Source organism: Ischnura elegans, chromosome 4 (assembly GCF_921293095.1).
Source record: "Ischnura elegans chromosome 4, ioIscEleg1.1, whole genome shotgun sequence".
Lineage (NCBI taxonomy): Eukaryota > Metazoa > Arthropoda > Insecta > Odonata > Coenagrionidae > Ischnura > Ischnura elegans.
In genome coordinates this window covers 5,953,910-5,971,373 of record NC_060249.1, presented here as the reverse complement: position 1 = coordinate 5,971,373, position 17,464 = coordinate 5,953,910, and the positions used below count along the sequence as shown (strand labels likewise).

General features: G+C 40.4%; 1 protein-coding gene across 1 annotated transcript in view; it reads right to left on the bottom strand.

Annotated features, from left to right (window-relative positions):
• Positions 1 to 17,464, bottom strand: part of LOC124157021 (IDLSRF-like peptide) — a 90,447-nt gene that overhangs the window by 31,808 nt on the left and 41,175 nt on the right. Inside the window, exon 2 of the mRNA XM_046531486.1 lies at positions 11,317 to 11,475. Within this exon, the coding sequence (XP_046387442.1) occupies positions 11,317 to 11,475 (159 nt within the window). The remainder of the gene's footprint in view (positions 1 to 11,316; positions 11,476 to 17,464) is intronic.

Sequence of the window (17,464 nt, the reverse complement as noted above, 5' to 3'; positions counted from 1 at the left end):
AATGACGTATATTTCATTATCATAGCATGTAGTGAAGCCAGGATATAAATTTGCAAAGTACAGCGGCACATCATTTTGACGCCGACAGTAGAAGAAAACGCTGTCTTCTTGGCTGGCACTCGAATGCATGAGGATCAACGTTGCTCTATATTTTCATATTTCCTCCCTTGATTTTAAACATCATGGAATTTTCTATGTCCTTCCGTAACTGAAATTGAACAAGTGCCTTAATAATTTGAGTCCATCGTAACCATCGAGAAACACCTATCTCGATTTTTGTTCGGAAGTTGAGTTTTTATTCTACGGCGGCCGAATTATCGAAAAATCTCAGTTTCAAGTTATTCAGTCAATGAAATATGGAAATATTATTTATATTAAAGTTATCTTCGCTTACATAGCACACGGATTTATCATTCCGTTTATTATACTCTTATTTTTCCGTAACGCTCATCCCGACAGACGGCATGCATCGAGGCTTTTCTTCTAATTTCCTCCGTGGGAATGCAGACGAAAATTTTTTTCTGGGGTGTTATTGCACAGAGGAACAATGCACCACCTGTAATTTTTCCTTATTTCACCCACGTTCTCCTTTAAACGCAACGTGGCTCTTCCAAACCTGCAGTTACTGGGCTTGGATCTTGGACTCGTACTGAACTATGACGTCACAGCCAAAGATTAGTGGGGGCGGTATTTTTTAGCCCGCGAAACTCGGGCGACTTTTCGGAGTCATTTTCTAGGGTATAAACTGAATTTTAAGCGGAAAAAAGTATATTGCGGTACTAAGTGTTTACTGTAGTATATCAGCATACTGTTTATAAAAAGTATGCAATTTCCCTATTCTTGGCGGCACAGGGGCGGCAAGGGGTTAGCGAGAATTAATTTCTCTTAGCGCCAAGACCTTATTTCGGAATAATGTGCTGACAACGATGTACAGCATGTAAGAGATATCTTCTCTATAAAAATATGAGGAAAGTTTTGCAGAGAAAAGCATCTAGTGGTCACTGTAAGTTTCTCTCATAGTGACTCATGTAATCGCTTTTGATCACTCATCATTTTTCTCATTATGAGCATTATTGCCGGCCTTCATTGGTTTCATGAATATTTGAAGGTGAGTGCACAAACGAGAAGTGTGCATACGATAGGCGAGAAACACTTGATGCATGTAATCTCACATGATGTAGAATTATGCCAAGTATACTCCATGCGAGTTCGACCACCCACACAGGAATATTTGAGCGATAACGCCATTCGGTCTTCCGCCCTCAGCTCTCTTCGGTGCTCCGCTCAACTTAAAACCCTCTAGATGTCGGATAGGCAAGTATAGGCAAGATTTTTTCTCCATCTTGTTGTATATACTCTTCCCAAGGATTCTGCATGGGAATCTTCGAGGAGCACGGAGGAGCACAAAACTATATCGACACATTTTACTAAAAATGTGGCCAAAAATAGCTAACATTATAAATAATTAAATATTGTTATAATAAATTCTGAAACTAACAAAACTTACCATACTTTTGAGTAAAAATATGCAAAATTACCGCATTAAAATAGACAGTAGAATCCCATTAAATTAAAATAGTCTACGCGTCGGGCGTTTAGGGCGAACACGCCCATGCTACACGGGTTACACAGGTCAACATAATAATAACACAGACCTATCAGGTACGAAATATTGTTGGCTATTTCCTGTAGAATCCGAATACATAATTCAAAAATTTCTCGTAAAAAGTAAAAAAATGACTTTGGGGCCACTGTACTCCGGAACTGTAAGCCGCATGTTATTAAAACCGACTAAAACTAATTTCTGTATTTTGCAGATCCATTAAACAAGAAAAATTGTCATATTATTGAAGTTTTGAGGAAAATGCAAATGCTTTTGATATATTTTTACTATTTTTCTAATTTATAGTACATGTCTACGATGTTAATACTAATGAAATGCAAGCTGTAAAACTAGAGCTATGTTTGTGTCTAGTCAGGTAAGGAAACTATGGGCGGTGCGCAGTCTAGCCCGTATGCGGGGTCTCTCCCAGAATTTATTAATACCACTCCTAAATACCTTCTAACAACCGTGAACCGAGTCGAAATTCCCCTCCTAGAAAAGATGCTGAGGCGCCACTTTCATTCTCTGCGGGTGTTTTCAAAATGGTAAAAAAAATTGAGGACTCTTCGGCTTACAGTGTCGATTACAGCGCTACAGACTTCAAAGTTTGAAAAAATTGGCAGGGTACCACGGGAGTTCAGCTTTAATAACTACAAAAGAATTTTAATGAATTTAATTAAAAGCACGTATAAAATATATCTTATGAATTACTCTAATGATATTCACCCATTGCAAAAATTTTCGAATTTTAAGATATTTTTTCCTTCATATTAGTATGACGAGGAGTTTGTACAGCGTGTGAAGACGTTTCACCATTGGAGATGAATCATTGGAAATATAGGTAAATTAGGATTCCTCCAAGCTGTAATAAAAATTATACTGTCGTGGTCATCTTAGGAAAAATTTAGAATCGAAGGGAACAGTAATACGGAGTAATGAAGTAATATAAATGCGGATGTTGTGACGGATTGCAGCAGCAAGCGAAAAAAGAGAAAAAGGAAACATTAATTTAGGAAAGTGACACGATTTCTCGCTACGATCTATAATGTTGCGCTTATTTGATTACCGACGTGGAAAAAGTCTCTTCATGCGGTATAATTTAATAATTATACATTGCAATCTCTAATTTTTGATACACCAATACATTCACTGTAATGCAGAATGAAGAAATACACGAGACCCAGAAGAAAGCAAGCGGAATACAATGCAAGAAGCATCCGGAGCAAGAAGCTGACCACCAGACGTAACACATTTTTACAACGCAAAAAACTCATGGGGCTTCCAAACGACATCAGAAATCCTTACTGCCAGCGGACCGAAGCCTGACACCGCAAGAGGGAGACCCCCTCCCATGTTTTTCTCGGTTCTCAAGTCTCCCCTTCCACCCATACAATTTCCTCTACAATTCAAATTGTAGCGACCGCTTTCGGACTAATCCCAGACACCGTTGTCGCGGAGATTCCCCGAAGGATCTTATCCCCTAAGCACGACGGGTAGCAGGGGCGGATCCAGGATTTCTTTCTGAGAGGGGCACAAGCAAGGCCGTATCCAGGATTTTGTTCAGGGGGGGGGCACAAGGATACTTAGTCATACAAAACGAACGAAATGATAATGGGACCGTATTAAAAATCTAGCATATTTTTAAGGGTCTGGGGGGGGGGGGGCACGTGCCCCCGTGCCCCCCCCTGGATCCGCCTATGACGGGTAGTATGAATCTTTACCAAGAGATGGAACTACCATCGGGTGGATCTCATCGCTGTAGGATAGTAACTACGTTCCACATTTCTAAAAACCCACACTGCCCCACCCATCTAACGTTTCCCTCCCCTCCGTGGCCAACCAACAAACTTCCAGCACCCCAAATCATGGCTCGCTCAGGTTTCATGTTACGGAAATCAAAAATCCTTCGAAATAAAATATCAAGTTACACGAGAACAATAAAAACGCGTTTCACCCCTTACCCCTTGTAGCCAACTGACCTTTTTCAGCTTACCTTCTTCAATGCTCCCAGTTTCTTCAGGCCAACTGCATTATCAGTCGCCTATTGGGCACATAAGTGTCTAACAATGACTTTCGGCAAATGATGGAGTATCTTGATTGGATGGAAATATTCGTATTATGCACAAAATTCCAAAGAAAATGACACCAAACACGGTGTATCTTTGACATCGCTTAACACAGCTAAAAAACGTAGAATGTTGAGAGTTAAAATCCATACAGTTACAATAACCTTACCGCGTCGCTGCTAATCCAGCTTCAGACGCGCGGGGACGAACCTTGCTGCGCGATCGAAAAATCAGTTTTATTTCCGGCGTCGTAAACGTATTTCAAGGATATCTGTATATATTCAACTAGAGAAATCTTCAAATAATGATAATGATTAGAGATGCGTGAAAATCGCAAATGCGATGAATACGATTTGCGCAAATAAATGCGACATAGATGCGATGACTGGACTTTTATGATATTTTTACGCAAATTTGCCTTTTCGACGGCAAAATTCGTACATTTTTTTCCGAGCGCAGTTTAAATGCTCCGCCGACAGTCACCGCTTAAAGCATGTGAGCAACTGGCCAGCTGCTAGTTGGCTGGGACTCTATACGTGGCCGCGAACTGCAAGTGCGCGCGGGCAAGCTACACCTCCGCCACCAGAAGCATTCTCGCACGCTGCTGCCGCCGAACTTCGTAAAAGGCGCGAAAAAAATCCGCTCCTGGAAAGTATGTAGTTACATTTCACTCGATCCCCGCCGCCGGGTCAGAAGGGCGTTAAGAGCCAACACCGACAGAAATGTCCTAAGCAAGCACGCCTGACTCAAACTCCAGTCTGACTCAACGGGCAGTCTGTACCGCGTTAACCGCGACACAGAGTGTATGGTCACTTCTGTGGTATGGTCAGTGCTCACCTCGAATGTGAAGGTCTCGCGGGACACTTGCGTGAATACCGCCGTTATAAGCGTACAGAGTTTTATCTCGGTGAAATCGCCTAAACTAATTCTTTCGTGATTGTTCCTCCACAGACGATGCTGAAACATCAAACATATTAGTTAGACTTACGAATAAATACGCACTGGGTGTGAATTTTGGTGCATTTGGGCTGAGGCATGTATAAATATTTCATCACTTCTCTAAAAGTTGGTAACATCGATTTGTTTTACGCCGACGAGGCGCCAAATAAGAAACAAGTCGTCTCACTACTCATCATATTTTACCATCCACCATCATCCGATTTATATTATCAAGGATGAACTCCCTCCTAGCAGCACACGCAGGATGAATTTTGCTGTACTCGAGGCGTGGGAGGGGGAGAAGTGAGCGGGGAGGGGACGGGATTGGCCTACCCCTCTTGTATCCGCGACGCTGCGTTGGCGTTGGAATATTTTCTTCGCGGACGCGGACTAAAATAAGGCATTTTGTGGCTAAACGGTGGCAGATACGTCAAAATGCACGAAATTTTCGCCCTAAAGGGCAGTAACTCGGCAAAATCTATAGGAAAAGAATTTCTGGGTGAAGTGAATTGATGAACAACTGGACAGCTTCTCTTCCTTGTATAACTCAAACTTTATACTTCACGACCCCTTATTATATATATATATTTTATATCACGAGATGTGGGTAAAATGTAAATATTATTTATTTTTTCAAACTTTGCCTACGTTTCGGACGTTATATTTGTCCATCCTCAGGGCTATAAAAATGATAATGTATGATACAAAATTAGTTAAATACAGGCAATTTTACAGTTGTTATACATTAAAATACATGGAAATACATATTCAAAATTTACCTTTAAGTCTGATGTTGTTTTTATTTATTTACAATTTGGTTGCTTGGATTTCTTTCTTTGTTGGTTATGTCATTTATTAAATTATGATAAATTTTGCTTAGGTAAGTAATGTCTGTTCTTTTATTGCAGCTTTTTTTATTTCTGGATATGTGGTACATTTCTTTGAATAATCTTTTTGATAAAACTGGTTCTGTATCTAAAATTTTGGCCTCTTCGAAACGAAATGAGTGACTGTTTGTAATTGCATGATCTGCTAATGCACAAATTTGAATTTTGGTCTTAATTGATGCCTTATGTTGTGAGATCCTATTTTTTAAATATTGACATGTTTGGCCTATATAATTTTTATCACAGTCTTTACATGGAATTGAATAAATGATATTGCTTCTAAGCTGCATAGGGGTATTTGACTTAAGTTTAGAATATATGAGTTTATGTTGGGTTTTATAGTTTTTATGTGCTATTTTAAAATTTGTTTTTTGAATACTTTGGTAATTTGTTCTGATAATCCATTTATATAAATCATTCCTCGATATTGGTCTGTCTTTGTGTTTGATATATTTGTTGTAGTTATTGTATTGTGAGTCTGTGAAGATGATTTTTTTATTTGAATAGAGTATGTTATTGATTAATTTTTTTGGAAAGTGGTTTTTTTCTAAAATATTACCAATTATTTTCAATTTTTTTTATGGAAAACCTTATCACTTAAACTGAGTGCTCTAAATTTGAGTGCCATGGCCGTATTTATTTTGTGCTTTAGAGGGTGGTGGGAATGAAAATTTAGATATCTATCTGCTTTATGCGGTTTCCTGTACCAATCTATTATTATGGAACCATCAGAGTTTCTTTTAGTGATCATATCCAGAAAAGGAAGTTCATTATTTTTTTCTTTTTCTATTACAAATTGCAATTTAGGATGGAAATCATTGAAATGTTGTAAAATAGTGTTATCTTGTATATTATTTGGTATTGCTAAATATAGGTCATCAACAAATTTGTTATTTGTTTATTTTATTAATGTATTCCGTCTCCTGTCCTTAGAGATGACGACAATTTTAAAAATTCTGTTTTAACAAAGCATTCTCTCCGAAACTACATGATCATGTTAACAGTTACATGTTCATTGTTAATTTCCTCGATTCCTCCTTAGCTGTTCGTGTTAGAACAAATTTTCATTTTTTTCGTATTATTTTCTTAAATTTGCCGTTGCCGAAAACATTTACACGAAATCTTCCACCATTTTCTTTCACGAAGCATGGAACATACAGAATAGAGAATTACGATAGGGGTTTAATGAGATTCATTAGAGTAATACCCAGAAAATGAATCAGGAATCTTTCAAGCGGCGTGAATATTTGAGCAGTGGGCTACTTGTGATGAACGTATTCTGTTGGCACCGGTACGTACATGATGTTTTCTTTGTGAGGACTGACTCAAGGAGGCAATTAGACAATTTTGTTATTTGTCTAAATAAAACAAAGGGAGCGTAGTGTGTCTCAGAACTTCAATTAGGAATTACCTCACTTTGGTGAAGTGTATATGTTATTTACAACATTAAGTGCCGGAATATTACAATAAAGTAGGAATGCGAGATTGGATCTTTACACTGAAAACCAATGCACTGTTGCCTTTCGCTAACGATCATAGCCTCTTCACCACATTTTGTAACTAAAGCTTGTAAAGTATTTGGTAATCAATTCATAAGCGCGCCGCTGCAACGAACACAGGAGGTTTATATCAGCAGTAGCATTATATTTTTGGGAATAGGGGTGGTAGGTGACCTTGATTTGTTTGCTTAATAGCGGGATGAGTAATGGCCCATTCTGTTACCACGTCGAAAATGAAAAGGGTTCTTCCGGCTCTAGTTGAACTTCCGGTCTTACGTATGGGGGCGGGGATCATCTAATGCATGATTTTGTCTTGCCTTGAGACCTTATTCTGATCATAGTTGTGATAATCGTCATCTCTTTTATAACAAGACGCATTGTCGTTTGAGGAAAGTTATGTTTTAAGCGTGAGTCGGTTTACATTTAGTTGACGTTCTGCAAAGTAAAAGAAATAGCGGCTGCAACTGGGCCCGGGTTCACTCATTGCTTAAATTCTTGCCGTCGCGTCGGGATATGAATCACTTCTGCCAGGGGCCGAAAAACGAAATATCCAAAGATACATTTTACGCGGTGAGCATTTATACAGCATTATCAAAAAGAGTATTTTTTAGCATGTTCCGATTGCACTAGAAAATTAATTTATTATTATCGCGGCACTAGAAAATTTTGGCAATTCATAGATTTTTATTGTTTAAAACGTTTTCAAGAACTAAATTCTGCAGTCGCCAGTGGAATGCCTTGATCTGCGCTCTCTTCCGGCCTATCGGACGAATCGTACACCGATGGGCTGCTGTCATGCAAGTGTGCCAGCTATTATCTGAATCTCAGGCGTTATAAACACGCGGGGACAATATTTTAGATGGAAACTGCCTCGCCTTCCTCTGGACGACCGTAATGCACCGCGTTCAAGAGTGTTAATCACTTACTGCTAGGCTATAACACGAGTAGGTGTATACAAAAGCGACGCAATACGCGTCTGGGATTAAGATAACACTCGTTATCGCTACATGCGATGTAATATGTAGGTACTAACTAGTGGTAAAGGTTGGTTTTCGGTGTGTAAATCAGAAAAACAGGCGCCTTCAATAAAATAACTGCTGATTAAAATTGTTGTTATAAATTAACTATTAAGAGATATTAATGCTAAATGTATTTCTCCATAAATGGTGAGCAGACTTGCAGATCTTAAAAATTCAAATCATTTGCGAATGAATGCACGAGGAAACGTTACATTTACATCATGTTCGTAGCAATTAATTCTTTGGACTTCATAGAAAATTTCACCATAACGACAATCTATCGCGTATTTATATAGCCATGAACAGCTGAAATAGGACACACCTTAGATCGACACAATAAATCCTTTGATTCATTGATTGCCATGAGCTCCTCATACTTACTTCTACACTATTTCATCCAGCAGCTGAGATTCTCTTCCTTTTGTTATCATCAGTTAATTACTGACAATGAGTAAATGTTGGGATCAGATCTCGTTTATATCGAATTTCATAAAAGAATTGATAGTTAAAATCAGTTTTTACTCTGCTTCATTCACATGGTCACGTACATATTTGATGCACACAATTGCATTACGTAGGTACTCCTTATCAATAACTAGTGCAGATGCGCAAAGAAAACTTTATTTGCAGGCTTTTTCCATCGATGTAGAGATGACTTTAAAGTGCAGGGTAATATCCTTAGCATGGATTGGGTCTAGTATGACGACTTTTATCTGCTGATAGGCATACTTTAATGCCATATTTGGATTCATCACCCCGATGATACTTGAAATCAGCTTTAAAAGTTCTGGCATCAAAACCTCTGTAGGCCTGTGTTTTCATTGAATGTTCGAGAAAATTCGTTTGCTGCACGAATTCGTGGCGTACACACCACCACTCTTAGGGCCCTGTGGAAGTTCAAATGAAACACACGGCATTGACTGTGGCCCCGCGCATGGGCGACTTTTTAGTTGCCGCAACTGCCTTGTGTTTCATAGGGACTTCCTCAAAGCAACTGGCAACTTTCACAAAGCAACTACATAGTTGCTTTGTGAAAGTTGCCAGTGCGCGGGGGCCCTTAGTCACGTTTGGCTACTGTATTCTCCTATCATATGGTAATTCATTGACGTTGACAGCATTTGAAACGTTTGCGGGTTTGGTATCCTCTCACACCAACGATAGTATTTTAAAACATAAGAAGAAATCACAATTCTCAATTTTGATCATACATTCGAATTTTGTTCACAAAAAAATTTCAATTAAATTACGTCACTTAAATTTCGCTTTCGAAATTTTTTTTAAATTTGAATAATAACGATTTTGTTGGTGGCCAAACTTGGATTTCCGCCATAAAATTAAGGAGCTCTTGCTTTTTCGCCTATGACACCCGTATTATAGCACCACCCTTATTAGCACACAGGTTAATATCTGTAGTGAAGTTGGTAAAATTCAGTTATCGAGCACAAAATGATGTTCTTGAATCAGCGAAAGGTAAAATCTCTTTTTTCCATTAATTCCTTCATATCAGAATAAATATCTTTATGGCACTCGAATATATTTAATTTCTTCAAGAATGCGTCTCCGTTGATTTGCGTACGTCCTATTATAAACTGTTTAAGTAGAGTGATGGGTGTATTAAAGTAGATAAATGGGTGTCACAAATGCAACAAACAAGAATTTTATGAAAACATAAGGAATTTCACTGTTTCATGAGAGGAAACATCATCTCGTTGAATATTTGATAGGATGATGATTTTGAAAGAAAGTTTACGAAGATATTCCGATAGAGATACTGCATGCGGAGAACGTTTTTTCCCCAAAGTAGTTGAAGAAGTGGGAGCCAAGCTCACGATCCTGTAAAACACTCACACAGCGTTCGAAAGGTAGTTGTGGTCCAAATGATGCTTCTGATTCACGGAGCTACCATTACGATTTGCCAGTTGCCATTTGGGGAGAAAAGCCGTACGATTTACTAACATTTTACCTTACAACAACTAATTTAGCCTATTTTCCAAATTAAAAGGTTTAAAATTCTTTCATGTTCAATTCCGTGCACAAGTTTGCAGATGCGCTAAGCTGGCTAAATGAGGAAAACCTATAAGCCTCCTCCTGATTTTTCGCTACCTTGCGTATAGCCATCACCAATAACTTGTAACAAGGAGTTATGCAGCATGTAGCTGATATCTCATTTTCAGGAAATCATATATATCCTTGACATTCGTCAAGCTTTTTCTGATGGCACAACAAAAATTTCTTGAAAAATCCTATGCACTGGGTAGACTTTCCAGATGACAAGAATTCGCGATTTCCAAAATACAATTTCAGAATTTTAGAGTTGGCAACATTTGTGTCTTTGATAAAGTACTGAGGTCTAATTCGCAATCATCGGCGTCAAAGTACTCTCCTCTAAAGGTTCACACGCGCCGCTTATTCCACCATTTCGGACCGCTGTGAAATGGCCGGGAAAAGTGATTCACAACACGCTAACACTTGATCAATTTTTCTCATTTAATGCCACATGCAAAGTCTTATCTTTCAAATTTAAAGCTATAAAAATGTTTCTGAAGAACTGCAGCCCATAATTTTTCCCCGAACAGTTCTTAAAATGAAAATTAGGGAGTTTTACGTGCAACTTGAGATTTTTGTGGCCAAAGCACTTTAAAATATTCCTGAGCAATATGCACCTGTTTTGAGAAATGGCATTCCACCGCAAAGCAACAACCGTTGGTCCCACTGGCTCAAACACAGTATGATGAGGGTCCCCTCAATATTAAGGGACACTTCAGACCAAATACTCGTAGGCCGCTTTACGGGAAAATAATTTGAGCGCTTACATTAGTAACGTGCATAGTTTTATTTCGTTCACATTTTTGCGATAAGCACGAGCCTTGAATCACATAATTTCTCGTATTTTTCAGAAAATTTTGCAATCACATGATTTATCGCTTTAAACATTTGAAAGATAAGACTTAGATATCGCCAGAAATTAAATGTGAGAAAATTTGCTCAAATACCCTCTCATTCTATTGGTTTCTATTAATATATTCAATCTGTTGGAGTGCTTTTGAAAGGAGCACGGGATGAGCGGGAGTCGGACGAGCGAGCGGCCTTCGGCTCAACTCAAGAGGACCACTCAAATGGACCACTCAACTCAAGAGAGACGGGCCTCAGTATCGGGCGAGCACCATTCGCCGACTGAAACGAGTCTGCAGCAAGAGCATTTGCGAGGCATTCGTCTCCAAAATGACACCGGCGAGGACGAGGGAGCCAGAGTAGTGGGGCGGCCATTGAGGAACACTGCGAGAGACGAGGGGGAGTACTCACCGGCCGTGCATAGCCTGGAGTCTTCGTCGTATCCGTCTGGGCAGTCTGGCGCGCCGTCGCACAAATACTGGATGCTGATGCAGATACCGTCCCCGGGACACCTGAACGGTTCGTAAGGATGGCACGAGAGGGATCCGTCGCCCAAGCCATAGTCACCGCCTGAAACAACAGTGCACACTTTGAGAAGAGAAACGAACATTTGGCAATGCCAGTATTTCCCACTTTTTTGGATCGGGCATAGAAAAATTGCAGATAAAAATCTAGGTGTCATGCAGGCACGAAGCCGAGGGGGGGGGGGGTTAAATCCCCCCCCCCTCCCCCGAAATGTTGTATGCAGTGCTCAGGCGAAACGGGAGCGTCGGAAGGAGTGTTCTGGAAGTAGCGGTGGAGTGTTGGGGGAGCGTTTAGGGGAGCAGACTATGGCCCTCTGGGAGCGATGGGGGAGTGTCCATCTGACGCTGCCGCATAGCAGAAAAATATTTCCACGCAGAAAAAAATCATTGAAAATTATGGAAATAACGATGAACGGCAGGATTTTGTAAAATGAAAGGTATAAAAAAAACTATGATGACATATTCCGCGTCCAAGAATCAAACCTAAGACCTTTTATACGGTGCATACGGTAACCACCGGACTACCGCTCCTATGTTACCATGGAGTACTTCCAAGAGAATATATAAACCTGTAAATGACTGCGACCTTTGCTGGCGGCGGTGGGGCTCAGGAAATCTCCGGCGGCACGTCACAACCATATATTGCACTGTGTAAAGCCGTAATGCGGCCCAAACGAGCTGTTTTTAGTCCACTAACGTGACAACATTTAAAATGCTCCCACAACGCTCAACCGCTGTTTCCACTCCCGCAGCGCTTCATCAACGCGCCCGTATCTCCTGGGTTGTTTGTGAATAATCTAAAATGCAACTTCAACTGCCCTTTCCTTCATTGTTTATAATTTACAAATTAGCAATCCTCTGAATAAGTCCCATGACCAAAATAGGCCCATCCTATTAGCGAAAGCGCGAGGGGAACGAGTAAAGAAACAGAGGACACGTAGAAGAGCGTCCAACGGCAGGAAGCGTTTCAACTCGGGAGTGGCTTGGAAGCGTCAGGTGAGCGTAAGTGCCGAGAGACGGGCCCTGCTCGGCACACACTGCTCCCGCAACACTTCCAGCACACTTCCAGCACACTTCCAGCACACTTCCCCGAGCACTTCCCCTTCGACTGGGTGCCCGAGCAACATTCTCCTCGTAAATGTAACAATTTCTTAAGAGTCCGGTGGTTCGTAAAAACTTCATTAAAGAGTCTTCTTCCTTCATTGGTCCACTCCCTTAGCCATTCCAGTTGGTGTGCGGAGTGCAGGGATGTGCGAGTAGTACTTTTTGACCAAGAGTCGAGATGAAAACTACTCGCGAGTATCGAGTCGAGTACGGCAATGAACTCTTGAACGAGGCAATACAGCAATGCATGCTCCAACATATTCTCATTTTTTTTCATTCCCCTTTTGCGAATTTTCTATTTTGAATGCTTAGCTAATACGTAAAAAGGGAAAGACAATTAGGAGCGTTGATGGTAATTAAGTCACAATTAGGAGATGAATGAAAATTAATGATTCTTAAACAGTCCCATTAGCACAATTGAAATGAATTAATATGTCGTCAATGTATGTATCCAAACAAGGGCCGTATTCTGTATCTCCAAACCGATCGGTGCGGCACCGATTCGTCGAGTGTGACGTCACAACGACTCCCGGCAAGCAGTCGTGCGATTCTGTACGAACCCGATCGGTGCGGCACAGACGTGAAAACGGGAGATCGTCGTGTCGGTAGCCTTACCGACAGCAAAAAGGTGTCGGTACGGCCACCGACTAGTAGGCTTCATGAATTCTCCGGTGCGCATTGTACGTTTTATTTTGTTTTCACCTCATCACCGAGTAAATAATGAGGTTTGGCGTAATGTTATCACTTTATATCACTCTGAATAGGCAACTATTATTTCACTCAGTCATCATTTGGCGTTTCTCTCGACATAGAAATAACCTATTTTTAATTAAATATGAAGTTTGCCGCGATGTTATCACTCTCTTTCATTTGTAATAGGCAACTATATTTCATTTTATCGTCAGCCATTGATTCCCTAGATGATGAAAGAAGATATTTGCTAATAAGTATGAGTTTTGCCGCTATATTATCAATTCTCTCACTTGGAATGCGCAACTTACATGTATTTTCACAATTTCTTTACTCCCTCGTCATTGCATCTCTTATTATTACACCCAGCTCCATATTTTTATAACAATTTCATTACTTTTCCTCTAATATTACATTTGCTTTTGAATCCTACGTTCATTCCATGGTATGTGATTTTCGTCTGCTATGGTGCCAATGGCATAACCTTCCGTTGACAACATTTAGGGTGAACTTACTTAATGGCAACTATATTACCAAATCATGAATAAATAGCAATATACGGAACCAATATAAAAAAAGAAAATAGTATCTCAAGGATAATTTAAATAATTCATTCCAACAACAACAATCTCCATGGCATGAAAACAATATTGTGATGTTGTAATATTGTTTCCTTCGATTCTGAAGGCACAGCATTGCTACCGTAATTTCAATAATAATTACAATAAGTCGTAATTTCCGCAAATAATAAGATTTACAACAACGACAACAAACGACGTACCAATGAGTCTTAACTTAATAATTGAAACGAACAAACTTTGTATTAATCCACCCCTTTATTTTCTTGGTACGACTAGTTTCGACGCAGCGGCGTACCTGAGGATGACGCCGCTGCCACACAGTAGTAGTAGTACAGTAGTACACAGTGGTAGTACCACATAAATAAATTGTTGGATTAATGCAACGTTTGTTCGTTTTAATTATTGAAATTAATTTAATTATTAACTTCCACAAAGTTGAGCCTGAGACTATAGAGATTATGAGTCTTTACTTGTTTTTACCCTTCATTCATTGGTGGCGACACGTCACGTGACTTCTAACTTCGGATATATTCGGTTTTTCCCTGTTTGGGAAGGAGGGGGACCCGACCGACTGGTTTGAAACCGACGACCTTACAGAATCGCTGAAAGTGCCGCCGCACAGGGGTCCCAAATCGAAAAAAGCCAAAAGTCGTTTTTTAGATTTTTTTCAAGGAATTTTTAAACCTTATATTCGGATGCTACAGCATATATGGTCTACAATATACACTACTAAGTTGGTATTTTTGTTCGTTTGAGCAGCTGCAGGGATCCGTCAAACATGGAGCATTCACCGTAAAAATGACAGTTGCGTGAAATCGGTCGATTTTGAAGAAGATCAGCGTCATGCAGGATAACCTTTACGCGATACATTGAGCCAAGAAACATTTTAACCTAAAAATATATACATTATTACATAGTTGGACATAAATGTTAATCGGATATTACTATGTTTACGATTTTATACATTTTTTTTAACTTTTAGTGTTTTTTACTCGAATTTTCAAATAAAATGTACAATATCGTTTACAGCGCCACGTTCCGACGCGGTGTCTTTTGCACGAATACAAAGGGAAAAGTATATGCAACGTAGTATAAAAGAAAATTTTTACTACTACTTGCTAATCCGACCTCAGAATTGATTTAACTACAATGATGGAATGCGCTGACGCGGGCGGCGGCCGGGCTGGCGCAGGGTAGGGCTCGAGGAAATCCAGTATTTATGGGTGTTATTCAACATGGTTGTGTGGCATTTTTAAGTGTAATTTCAAAAAATTTCTGGTTCCCCCCAGATATTCCTCCGCACTTATCCGCAGAACTTCTCCCGATAAGGTTTTTCGCGCAAAGGCCCTTCGACTCAAAGGCTCGGAGAGAATAAGTCTCGGAACTCTTGCCTCCGAACTCTGTCCTTCGAACGATGCCCTTCGACGCAGCCCTCCGACGCCTCGCTGTGCATATAGTAATCCTGTGCATATAGTAATGGCGTGGAATTACGCAAATGCGTGAACGAAATTAGAACAGGGGCTATTTTTCCATCTCACTTCCACGCATTCTCGCATGTGTTCTAGCAAAACGCCGCTTTTCACGACGCAATTTTGTCTGCGCCTTCGTACACACGCCAGATCGTGCTAGTACTAGCCCCGTGTAAAACGGCCTTCATTAAGGCGTTATGGTAGTGACGGCTGGGAGCCGCTCTGGGCGACCGATGCCGATCGTTTTTTCCTCTGCCGGAGTTCACATACCACTCAATTGCGGAAAAACTAGAAGATATAGAGACTTGCTGTTTTCTTTATTGTATTTAGGAGACGTGTATTCACATACAGGGAGGAAATAAATAGTAATATGTCCTCAGGTGATCGAGAAAATCAAGTTGGACTTTGGCTAATTATAACTGGACTCCAAGCTAAAACATGAAATTTCTAAAACGAGTATTCTGTGGCTGCACCTTTCTTCCACAATCACCTTGAGACCCACAGTTCTATGTCAATTCGCGTGGCCTAAAATGGGTACACCGTGGAGTACTGCAGGCCCAAAACGGTGACGAAGGACGTGATTCGGGCCAATTCGAATTTCTTACCTCCCCTCGCCCCGCTCCGCCCTCCCAACAACGGCAACGTCGCAGAAAGTGGAATGGGGAGTGATACCCTCAGACCAAGGTTCTTAGACGGTAAGGTTGCCTCATTCGTAACTGCGCATGCGCCAGCAGAAGTCCCGTTACGTCACTGTAGACCCTGCATCCCAGCTGATCCTAGCCATTTCATTGTTTGCACGCTAGAAATTGAGAGAGAATAAATTCCTGAGACCTTGCACCGCCTTGTGTTTAACGCGAATCTGAACACATTTCCTGCAATTTCACTGGAAATCGTCTTTGTAATCCACTACTCATAAGACGAACTTTTTGTGGGTGAAGAGCGCCATTAATCGTCGGATATGCCAGGCTGCCGTTGTACTGTGGCAACGTGCTCCAACAGCTTGTCGAAAACGAAGAAAGCTGGACGGAATGTCTCATATCACAGACGGATGCTTAAATTGAAAAATCTTTTTATTGTATATATTAACTAATCGAATCATTGACCGTGACTCGCCCCCCACCACATGTGAAGAAAGTGGTGAAAGTGAATCGGTCAGACAAACTAAGTGGATATGCTAAAGATTTCGTAATAAAGAACTTAGATGCCCCTATTGCATTGGAAAATCTGGAATTCTTCCCTTTTAAGGCAAATTGAACTTAATATTCTGCGCACTCATTCATGCAGGGACTATTTTGCAAATTCATCGTTTAACTCGTATGCTATGAGAAACATCGTGTACCAATGGTAAGATATCAGGTAAACAAATTTCTAGTACTAAGTCTATAATTTTGAGTCCTTTCGCATGCCTTTGAGAGCTATTGAGAAATTTTCGAAATTGGCATATGTACTTATGGGAAAAGGTCCTAAGTTTTGTTGAGTGTAAGCAAAATTTTACAATTTTGACCTTTTGACCTCACAATGTGGGTCCAAACCAAAAATTTCAATTTGCCTTATGGGGTTCCAATGTTTAAAAAATCGAGATAGAAAAAAGTCTGAATTTCATTGACCAAGATACTATTCATAGGTTTTCGGACACGAGAAACCCGAAAATAATACTTTTATTCACGAAAATTCAACTGTTGACCCAGTAAGGTCACCGTCAAGGTCATAAAGGTGGCAAAAAGAATAGTATACCTACAAAGGTGTCGATCCATGGGTTTTATAGGGTGCCCAAGTCATTGGTAAAGTCCAAAAACCCTTATTATTCACTAATTGACCTCCGAGGGTCACAATGGGGGTCAAAGGTCATAGATGTAACGTCGGGCCATCATGACAACCAACGTGTCAAACCATGGGTTTTGAAGGGTGCCAAAGTCGGTTAGGCAGTTCATAGATCCGTAGTGTTGATTTTTTGACCTCTGAGGGTCACAATGGGGGTCAAAGGTCATCGGGTTAAACGTCGGGAAATCATGATAACCAGCGTGTCAAACCATAGGTTTTGAAGGGTGCTAAAGTCGGTTAAGCAGTTCATAGATCCGTAGTGTTGATGTTTAGACCTCTGAGGGTCACAATGGGGGTCAAAGGTCATTGGGTTAAACCTCGGGTAATCATGACAACCAACGTGTCAAACGATAGGTTTTGAAGGGTGCCA